This window comes from Dermochelys coriacea, chromosome 2 (genome assembly GCF_009764565.3).
Source record: "Dermochelys coriacea isolate rDerCor1 chromosome 2, rDerCor1.pri.v4, whole genome shotgun sequence".
Classification (NCBI taxonomy): Eukaryota; Metazoa; Chordata; order Testudines; family Dermochelyidae; genus Dermochelys; species Dermochelys coriacea.
This window is the reverse complement of record NC_050069.1, coordinates 261,521,404-261,533,213: the sequence shown is the minus strand read 5'-3', so window position 1 is coordinate 261,533,213 and position 11,810 is coordinate 261,521,404. Positions and strand designations below refer to the sequence as shown.

General features: G+C 40.3%; 1 protein-coding gene across 1 annotated transcript in view; it reads right to left on the bottom strand.

Moving 5' to 3' along the window:
• Window positions 1–3,946: 3,946 nt before the first annotated feature.
• MINDY4 (MINDY lysine 48 deubiquitinase 4) overlaps window positions 3,947–11,810 on the bottom strand; it is a 96,981-nt gene continuing 89,117 nt past the window's right edge. The window contains exon 19 of the mRNA XM_038393104.2: window positions 3,947–5,990. Within this exon, the coding sequence (XP_038249032.1) occupies window positions 5,942–5,990 (49 nt within the window). The 3' untranslated portion in view covers window positions 3,947–5,941. The remainder of the gene's footprint in view (window positions 5,991–11,810) is intronic.

Here is an 11,810-nt window from a genome sequence, read left to right as displayed (position 1 = left end):
TCTGAAACCTTTTCACACCTCCCAGTTATAAATAAGGTTGCTAGAGAGAAAACAACTTCCTCAATTCAGAGCTCACAGTGGGGTTTATTATCTTCCAGCCAAAGAAAACAAATAAATAAAGAGTACTAATATATAGGAAGTCACTTTAATGGGAGCCTGCTGTGACTAGCTCCCACAGTTTACATAGCAAAGTGAACCAGACAGTGGGGCTAATTATTCTCTTGCTGTGGATAAACCTCTTTAGTTCTCAGACCTTATTAACATCAAACAAAAATAATAGCCACCAGTCATAACGGTGACTTGGATGCCTGCATCCCACTGAAAGTCAAGTGAAATTTAAGCACCTTAATTGCTTAGGTATTTTTGAAAAGTATACATTTTGTTAGTTCAGAAATTAAGACCAAGATTTGCTAAGGGGACTAGGGATTTTGGATGCCAAATTTGGGGGTTCCCAACCTTAGATATTTTATAGGGGCCCCCTTAATGGCTGCGTACCTGCCTCCTGAAAATCAGGCCTCCTTAAAATGTCTGTTTGGTCAATCAAAACCTGAAGCACACTAGCTGCTTTTGAAAATTTTGGCCTAAGGTTGTATGATTTTACCAAGTTATATAGCTTCCCACTGCTTTCTACAGGGATCACCTCATGTCAGCTCAATTCCCTTGAGCCTAGTATGTCATTTTAAAAAATAATTAATTTGAATGTCATGTTCATGGAAGATGCTGGTTTGACAACAAGTTGCCATTTTTGCACAGGACGGGGACAGCACAAATAACGTCAGGACAAGCTTCTCCATAGGACCTGCCAGTGTACCTCAACCTGGTCCTCGTTATGCCTGTCACCTTAGGGGTGGATCTACACTGGAAAAATTAATGCTCACATCACAGCAATAGAAAACAATGTTGTAGCTACACTTGTACTAAGCCACTAGCATAGACAGGACTCAAGCAATTTTACCAGGTTTTCATGACATGAATATAACACAAAGCAAGAGTCCTAGCAACACTAGCATTTACATTGCTACTAGCTCTAATGCAATAGCTGCACCATTAATGGAAGTTGCAGTCATTTTTCTAGTGTAGAAAGGCCTGCCTAGGGGTGAGAAAAAAATTTAGTATCCAGGCTGAAACTGTTAACAAGTGGTATCTTTTGTAGTGTGGACACCTTTCTACTGAGAACAAGATAAAGGCCATCAAACTAATTTCACAGAGGACTCCAAAGAGCTCTGAGATGATAACAACTTTCATGGGTCAGCTAGTCCCATGAAATGTTCATTTTCAACTCTCTCGGTTTAATTTCCACTAACAAATTCATTATTCAAAAAGGGTGAGGGAGCAAAGATGCTAATATTACTATTGGTTTGAAACGTATATTTCCCACAAAGATGACAAATTATATACAAACAATTTACTCAATTTCTGATCAAATCCTCATCTGAGTATACAATATGTCACTTCTGTTGTCTACTAAGAGGTCTGTTTTCAGAAGAGGGTACATTTATAACACTATAGAAGGAATGAGCATGAAATTAAGATATACTGCAATTTATGAATATTACAGGTTTTAAATATTACAGGAGTTGCTGCTTTGTTAGTTTCAGGAAGTCACATTTGCAGGACAATGAAAAGCAAACGGGGAAACGCTCAAAAGGAAAATGTAGTTTAAAAAATAGGCAATTTGCTGGAACAAGGTGTGATTCTGCAGAGAATTGTGTTTCTATATTGCCACTGAACCCCTAGAGAAAACAAAGACTGGAGGCCCTTTATGCTGATCCAAAAAGAGATCTATACATTTGCAACTGTCAGTGTTCACTTGTATTTTAAATGAAATAGAATCACTCAAACGAGTTGATCATCAGGCCTGTGGATAGTGTGAACAGTGATAGTGTTGATGCTCTGTCATGTCAGGCAGAAGAATTAGATCTGAGTAAGTGTCCCAGTACCTTGGTCTCAGGACCAAGATAAACCCTCATCACCTTTGAGAAGGATTACCGAACATCTTTCATCAGTGATTCCTCTCACCTGGAGAGCTGTCTCTGAGCTCTGAAGATCAAACCCTTCAGTGCTCGTTAGCTAGGATGGTGGCTGTATTGTGAACTCTGAAGGGGATGTAAGTATCTTAGCAATGTGCTGATTCTCAGGGCCCCAGCCAGGTCATGGAGAACTATGCTGTAGGAGTGGAAGTTAATCAATATATACATACAGTGGTTTTGTGGAATTGTACTGAGCACATTTATTTCTGGCTTTCTGATACACAGGATTTGACTGTATTTTCTGTCTGGATGAAATGGAACTTGGATTTTATTCAGATAAAGAGATTTCAGATACACAGGGGACTTTTCAAAGCAAATGGTATGTGTGGGAGGACATAACAATTACAGGTAACAGGTCTTCTTGGATCAGAGGGAATTGGATCCATAGGATTCTGCAGTGATGAAAAACAACTTTCAGTGAAAATACTTGCCAGTCACAGATGAGACTCAATAGTTTTTACAGTCTGGTTTGGAGAAAGACTCAGACGTTCAGATGCTTACCTAAACTTCTATTTTCCTTACTCCACTCCTCCACCCTCCTAGGCCTAACCAAAACATTCCCTCTTTCCCTGGTCCTATATTTCCTTTGTCTTAAGTCCCAACTTCCTGTCTCTTACATCCAGATAATTCCCTATATCTTCCTGATACTAAAAAGCTCCCTGAACTCCAACAGACCCTCTACCTTTGTTGAAATTCCATATGGAAGATGTTCTTGGGATTGGCACTCTTTCTACAAGGATCCAGCTAGATGTTCTGTTCACATAGATTCATAGATACTAAGGTCAGAAGGGACCATTATGATCATCTAGTCTGACCTCCTGCACAGCGCAGGTCACAGAATTTCACCCACCCACTCCTGCGAAAAACCTCTCACCTATGTCTGAGCTATTGAAGTCCTCAAATTGTGGTTTAAAGACTTCAAGGAGCAGAGAATCCTCCAGCAAGTGACCCGTGCCCCATGCTACAGAGGAAGGCGAAAAACCGCCAGGGCCTCTTCCAATCTGCCCTGGAGAAAATTCCTTCCCGACCCCAAATATGGTGATCAACTAAACTCTGAGCATATGGGCAAGATTCACCAGCCAGATACTACAGAAAATTCTTTCCTGGGTAACTCAGATCCCATCTAATATCCCATCACAGGCCATTAGGCCTATTTACCATGAATATTTAATTACCAAAATCATGTTATCCCATCATACCATCTCCTCCATAAACTTGCATGCATCTGGGTTTTTCTAGACTAGAGGGCACACAAAGATATTTTCTCTCATTATATCTGACACCAGGAATTCAACTTCCTTTGCTCTCCTATAGTACCTTCCAATCAGGATTCAAAAAATACCTTACAAACAGTAATTGATCAAGCCTTGCAACACACCTATGAGGTAGGTATTATTATCCCCATTTTGTAGATGAGGAATCCTAAGCACAGAGAGGTTAAGGGACTTGGCAAAGGTCATATATCTGTAGAAGAGCCAGGAATAGAAACCAGATCTGCCAGCTCCTGTTGATCTTTACTTTAATGGAAGGTTTTGATCTCACAACGTTTAAGTACAGTATCTGGCCTAGCTGACCTTACCAGACTAGCAGAGACATATCCAAAGACTTTTTAGGCTAAAAAAAGTTTCTGTTCAAGTTTGGTGTCCTGGCTCACATTCAGACAGGCTCATCAATCTATCCCTAGTGATAATTTCCCTCGGTGTATATATGTTTCTGTGTAGTTGGATGCTCTGCTATAACTTGTATGAATATGTGCAGATGTAACATTAAGTTTTAATCTGAAAATTCAGTCTGAAAAATTCTACTATTATTGATAGAATAGTAGAAACTAAATATTAAAGGATGATAAAGTGGACAACTGAAAAAATGGATATTCCTAGGGTACCATTTTGAACATAAAAAACAGACATTAAAAATCCCTCATTAAAACATATTTTATGATAGTTGCTCCCAAAAGCATAGGAATAAATTATAGATACACCACTTCTCTGTTGCCTTTCCATTAGTAAATAATATTGTTGGTTTGTTTCAAAGTTTTTGTTCCATTGTTCCTTTGATTGATCTGGCCCAGTTCTACACATTTCATTTGCAACATAACCCTCACACAGTTCATTCATGAACCCCTAGCTCTGGGTTTGGTAGCCTCTGGATTAATTGCAAGAATATGTTTTCACACATGCCTTTTATTTAACTGTCACAGATTACCTGTCACAGATATGTGCATCTTCAATGTAGAACATTATGGCTCCTCTGTTTTTTTTACATTGCAAAGGGGCAAAGCATCTTAGACCTTGGCTACACACAAACATGATATGGCTTTAACTATGTCAGAATAGTTCATGTGGTACAATGCCCCTAGTGTGGATGCAGTTATACCAGTATAAAAGTGCTTATAGTGGCATAGCTTATTCCAGCTACATCTACACTAGAACCGTTTACCTATACAGGAATGCCAGTATACTGTACAAGCAAAGTGCTCTGAGGTCTGGGCTTCATTGAAAAGTTATATCTACATCAGTCTGTCAGGGAGTTGAAAAACCATACCCCTGATGGACCTAGCTATGCCGACATAATCCCCATTGTAGACACAATTATGTTGATGAAAGAGGGCTTCCACCAACATAGCTAACTGCTCAGGGAGGTGGTGTTCCTACACCAACAGAAAAACGTCTTCTGTCAGCATAGGCTGTATCTGCACTGTGTTTGGCTATGGGGGCATAAGTACATTAGTAGCATAATTCAATTCGATGTAGCTTAGATCTATTTACCGCGGGGTCCACACTACGCTATGTCAATGGGAGATGCTCTCCCGCTGACATTGCTTCCGCCTCTCGTTGAGGTAGAGTATGGAAATCGATGGGAGAGCGCTCTCCCATCGATTGAGCATGTCTTCACTAGACCCGCTAAATCAATGTTGCTGCATCGATTGCAACAGCACCGATTTAGCTCCAAAGTGAAGACAAGCCCATAGTCTCTGTACTGTAGTGATATCCCTAGTGTGGATGCAGCTGTGCTAACATAGCTGCACTCTGTCCTGATATAGTAAAACCACCCCCATGCGTGAAACAAGCTATATCAGTAAAAGCAAAGTTTTGCCAGGATTGCTGTATGTATTCTAGGGGCTTCTCCTGGCACAGCTATGTTGGTCAGGGATTCCACCTCTTCATACCTCAGACTGACATAGCTATGGCTGCAGATGTTCATAATATAGACATAGCCTCCTGTACTGGAAGAGGAATAAATTCTACTGGTATAAAGACCCTTATATTAGTATAACTGGCTTTTGCACTAGGGCTTGTACCAATATAATGATATCAGTAAATAATATATCCCCACCTAGTTACACTAGTAGAAAACCTGTGTGTAGACCAGGCTATACTGCAAGTGCCTACAGTGTTAATAACCAGTTCACTGGAAAGTGTGAAGTACAAAAACTAGTGAAAGAAGACAATTCTTTCTCTAGCAATGCTTCATGTTTATACCTTGGTTTCCTTGGGGGTGAGGGAGGCTGTGAGGGGAAGGAAGGAAAAGCCAATATCAAAGAAATCTGGGTGCGGCCTGTTTAGTCTGATCTTTGGAGAAACTTTGCAAGATGCAGAATGAATCCATCAATGGAACTCAAGTAGAAGTTGACAGCTTTACTGCTTTGTCCGAAAACTTATTTTGGCAGTGGAGGCTCTGTCTCCTTTCACGCATTGTGCATAAAAGGAAGTGACACAGTATTTACGTAAGTGATGTTTACGTTATGGATGAAATATCTGACGCGCAAGGTGAAATTCTTCCCGCCTGCATGCATCATGTCACTCAGTTTCACCACAAATTGCAAGGGCAGCCAGGAGTTTCGCCCTGCTTCCTTACTGGTGAGAATAAGAACGTGCAGTTCTAGCAGGTTTCCTTCTATTTCAGTTCAGTCACAAGATGGGTTCTGTGCCATTCCAGTCAATAACTGCTCCTTGCCACCTAAGGATAAGAGAGATTGTTTTATTCTAATGGGTTAAGGTGCCAGTTGGGGTGGTGCCCCTCCCTCCTAAAAAAATAGTGTAGGGTGTGTTTAATTGGATGGACCCATTAATGTCAACCACACCCATTGTGAATTCAACAGGAATCCACCTCTCTGGAACACTGCTTCAACTGGAACCCATTCGCACTCTGGATGGTACTCTCTGCAGAGGGGACCCCAAAACTGAATTGGCCTGGAGACTGAGCAGTCTCTTATTAGGTTTTAGCCCTTAATATTCAAAGGTGAGACTTTCCAAGGCACTTGAGGAAGCTAGGTGTCCAACTCCCATTAGAGTTCAATGGGATTTGGAGCTGCTCCCCGCTTAGACTCCTTTTCAAATCCCAGTTTACAGCCTAAATTCCAGGCTTCCTAATGAGTTTTCTGGAGATAATATTACTGATCTTATTTAAACTTTGTTAAGGTCAAGCATCAGATGAGAAACAAAGGGGGGACACACTCGAAAACCCCTTATCTTCCCCTTCCACTGTAATCAGAGGCACACACTTAAAATCAAATAGTTGTTCCTATTATATACTGTCTTCTGCCTTAATTTCTCTCCCCACAAAAGGTTTGACACATATTTCTTGTGGTCTCTTAGTGATCTCTATAAGGGCTAACCTTAAGTAACTACTACTGCTCTAAACTCTCAAATGTCACTAGGTAATTTGCACATTCCTAAATAGACGGGCCTCTGAATAGGCGATTTGTATTTGTGACCCTAAGCCTAGGAAAGTAAATTTTGCTGCTGCTGCTAGTGTTTATTTCTTTCAAATGCTCAATAGACAAATGTCTACAGGAAAATTCTATATCTTATCTGCCACTGCCCTGCCCTGGAAATAATGCTAAGATACATATTTAGGAAAACATTTTCAAATGGGCCTCTACATCTGTATTCATCAACATATTTATTCAGTAATTTGCAGTAGAACTCAAAGTGTGCTAGGCATTGTCAAACACAGAGAAAGAGACCGGGCTTGATCCAAAGCCCATTGAAGTCAATGGGAGTCTTACCGATGACCTCACTGCGTTGAAGATCAGGCCCAGGGAGAGTACAGCTGGGTATTTAGATGAAGCATTACCTGAGCTACACATACAAACAGCTACTTGTATATGTAATATTTGCAAGTGCCTGTTTAGAAGCCTCTGAAAATGAGACACCTCTAGTTTAATACATTCCAACCACCAGTTACTTTGGTCTGGCTTGAAAGTCTTGTGGACTTTCGAATTGGAATCACATTGGAATCATTGCAAAAAGTTCAGAAAGTGATTCATAGATTTCAAGGTCAGAAGAGACCATTGTGATCGTCTAGTCTGAACCGTATAACAGAGGCCATAGAACTTCCCCAAAATAATTCCTAGAGCAGGGCTTTCAGAAAAACATCCCATCTTTATTTAAAAATTGTCAGTGATGAAGAATCTACTATGACCCTGGTAAATTGTTACTAGTTGTTAATAGTTAATTACCCTCACTGTAAAAATTTACATCTTATTTCCAGTCTGAATTTGTCTAGCTAGAGCATCCAGCCATTGGATAGTGTTATACCTCTCTCTGCTAGATGGAAGAGGCCATTATTAAATATTTGTTCCCTGTGTAGATACTTCTAGACTATAATCACATCACCCTTTAACTTTCTCTTTATTATGCTAAATAGATTGAACTCTTTGAGTCTGTCACTATAAGGCAGGTTTTCTAATTCTTTAATCATTCTTGTGGCTCTTCTCTGAACCCTCTCCAATGTATCAAAATCGTTCCTGATGTGACCAAAAAAGCAATAAAATGTGGCTAAGAAATATAATCCCCATCCTCTCCTGGCCTCTTTGGGAATGCTACGGAGCTCAGACACATCACCATTCATGCACACTCTGCCCATCACATCATCTTCCATCATCAGGAGCTGGTGAAATGATATGATACAACTGTCTGGATTGGCAAATGCAAAACCACATGGTAGAGAAAGCACTCTGGTGAATGTGCTGTTGTCAACTAAAGTATTGAGATACCATCGTTATAGCAGGTGCCACTCTTCCTGTACACATGTTAGTCATGTTACAATGGTAACTGATTTTTTTTGTCATTAAGTCTTTTGCAAAAACAAAAATAGAAAAAATATTCTGTCGCAAAAATCAGGACGACTCCCAAAACAACACTGATTTTCCCTACTGATTTACAAACCACTTCCCTTGAGCTATTTGTAGGCTGAAAAAAAATCCCTTTGTTGTTCACCTCCTATAAAAGCTTGAGTTGAAGATGCTGGAATGTCAGTGTTTTTCTTTTCATGAACTCACACGAAGTGCTGAACTGTCAGGTGCTGGGCAAGTTCTTTCCTTATTGGCAGAATAGGTAGGGCATAGAGAGTGGCAGTTCGAGCTTTCCCCCATGCTACCTTGCTGAAATATACCTCAACTCTACCCTGGCATTTTTGCTTCTGATTCAATTCTACTTTATCAGATTAATAATAAAAAGAAAATCTAACTCATGCCATTCACTGGAAGCCTCACCCAAAGCCCATTGAGGTTCATGGGAGTATTGCCATTGACTCCAAAGGAAGGTGAATTAAGCCCTTGCAGAGCATTCAGTCTAGAATAAAGTTCATAAAGCTGCTGCTGTGCTGATTATTTGGCTGTTGCATAATGTGTGAGTAATCTGGGGTGAAATGTACTTGTAGTGCTGCCCTGCATATGGTACTTGGTACATCCCTATTGTCTCAGTGGAGTGTGTCACTTCAAAGGACAACAGCAGTATTCTGCTACTGTATAGCCCGGAAACTGCAGAGGAAGGTAGAGGCTATGGGTTACTAAAATATCGCTGAATTTACATGATAAAGTAAGATCAAAGTTTTGTCTCCTCAGGCAGAGATGACAGATGTTATTTCCACCACTGAAGACAGAAAACAACTGTGAACGGGAACTATGATACAAGTGTGTTCTACTGAAGTCTGCACGGCATCGCCGAAACAAACCAAGGACACACATTCCAAGCATCTTTTGCTCAGAATCGAACTGTTTCCCCAGATGTCTGGAACTGAGAGGCACAATGGAAGGGCATGTGATTGCTCTGACTCATTGGTTGGGAGTCTGCAGTTGGAAGCGACATCAGGAGGCAACGTTTGGATTGTGTTGCCTCCTGCTGCAAATGCAAAGTGCACTTCTCCAACCTTGTCTTCTCAGAGCAACATGGACATTAAAATCGTCCCCCTCAAAAGAACAAAAACCCTGCACTGCACACCCATTTCTCCCCCGTAGGGAGAGGATGAGAGAAGAAACCAAAGTACAGATGTTAGTCGAAACTGCTTTCTGTACTACTGGAAGGAACTCAGTTACTATGGTGATGGGCATGATGTAAGAACCTGTATAGAACAGAACAGCGGGAAAGAGAGGGGAAAATTGAGTTATCTTGAAAATCCCAATCTAGGATTGGAGTCCTCAGCAAAACTTCTTGGTTCTGAGAATCTAGAGGGGCAAATAACAAACTTGCCCCAAATCTTGCAGCTATTCTTGCCTCCATAGTGAGAGTCTTATGGCAACAGGTATCAAGTAGGGACTAGGGATTGTTTTTGTTTAATACAAGGGGTTTTTTGAAGTATTTCCTCTGCTCTGCCTGTACCATATAAAGTATTTTTCCTTCTCTCTCTCTCTCTCTCTGCATGTATACTTCAGTGCCTGCTTTATAATAAGCTTTGTTTCCGGAATATACTTAGCATATGGATTTTCGGTTACACACAAGAACACACAATATTTGTTTTTCATTTTCCCTCTGTGCCTTCTGGTGATTCTAAGGAACACAGTAATCAAATGGGGGCTGGGAGAAGGAGTGTAACATGACCACCCTCTAGACTTGCTACTCTTTGATTGGCCGCCTGCTGACAGTTCTCCAGTACAATGATTAGCAACTTATCAATAAGAGCACTAGACAGACAGACAGATCAATGAGACAACCTTTAGTCCTTAGAACTGATACATATAGATACGTTGAGAGTGGAATTCATTTTTAATTCAACCCTCTAAAAATTAATGTAGGGAAAAGTTAAAAAAAAAAAAGCCGTGTAGCATTGTGTTGCAATATGGCAATCCCAAAAAGTCAGGAAACAAAGTGATTATAACAACAAATTTAACTTTGTCTGCATTGCCCATCTGGTGTAGTCTTTGGGCATAGGTTTCACATCCTAAACTGTCATTTGTTAGGCTGTGTGTTTAGCCAGATCATGAGAATAGATGCATCCCATACATGCAATATAGCTGTGCTAATGTATCTGTTGTAATGTTATGTTGTGCCTTTTCTAACTTTTTGTGATGCTGATTGTGTAATATCAGCTTTGCATTGCAATGATGTTAGACAGTTAATGTCCCAGCTTGTTTTTTAAAAAGAAAACTGGGGTGGGGAGGATGACAATAGGAAATTAAAAAATGTGGAGCTGTTTGTGTTGCTGATTTAACAAGTGCTACAATCTTCACCAATGATGCGCATGTGTTTCTTGCTTCAGAGATACCCAGTTAAAGGATTTTCCAATCTCTGCCAGTGGAGAGGATACATTTCTTTGTTTAGCTAGTTGCACACATAATCCCCATCACCCTCCATTGAGACAATTGGGAATCTTCCCATCCACTTTAATGCATGAACTGGATTAAGCCCTTAAATAGCTGCACAACCATGACCACCACACTTATTTTTAAGTACCAAAATCTGTCCTCCGATATGTTCATGAAATTTCCATTTCAGTGGGAGTTGTGTCCGTATGTGAGGGCAGAATTTGCCCTAAGAGCTTACCTAAAAAAACAAAACCAATTTCTGTTGTGCATGCTCAGTCCCATTTCTTCAAACAATCAGAACATTGTGTAAAAACATCGTCTTTTGCAATCTTGAGAAATCACACACTCCTCATAGATGCCTGTTAAAAGCCAGGACTGCAGTTTCAAACAGCAGTGGGGTTTTTTGTAGTAATCACAATAAAAGAAAGGGTGATCACAATTTTTTTTACTATGGAAATATTTGAGGCTTTTTTTTACCACCACCAAAGATAAAAAGGATTTTACTCAAACCTTCAATAAAAAAAATCAATCAATCAATAAAAGCACCATCAGGCTGACCCCAAGCATGGAATATTTTGGTTAGAAGGCTGAATGTTTCAGAAAGTTGTTAGCATGTGGAAAGAGAAAATTATAATAGAAACTGTTCTGTAGCCTTACCTATAATGGCCATCACCAGGATGACTTCTATACCATGAGATGTTTGAGTTACTGCTAATATAACAGCATACCCACTATATTTATGAGTATCTGTACAAATACCTTATTCTGCCCCCATGCTCATGTTTTATTTAAAGCATGCACGTTTATCTTACAAGTAGTGTTTGCTCTGTTCAGCTCACAGCATTGTCTGCTCTGTTACTGTTTTTTTCCCCATTCATGTCTAAATCCCATTCATATTATAGTTGCTTGTGCTTCCCTGTGCTTTGAATTTGGACATTTAAGAGGACAGAAAAAATGGCTTTTCTTCTCCTTTTCATTCCTTTTGGCAGAAGCTGGGAATGGGCGACAGGGGTTGGATCACTTGATGATCATCTGGTCTGTTCATTCCCTCTGGGGCACCTGGCATTGGCCACTGTCGGAAGACAGGATGCTTAGCTAGATGGAACTTTGATCGGACCTAGTATGGCCATTCTTATGTTCATGCATTTTGTGCTCTTGTAACAAATTGCTTTTGGGGGCCCAATTTTGGTCCTATGGAAGTCAAGGAGAATTACTGTGACACGGTCAGCTCTTAGTGATTTACTGAAGGTTTC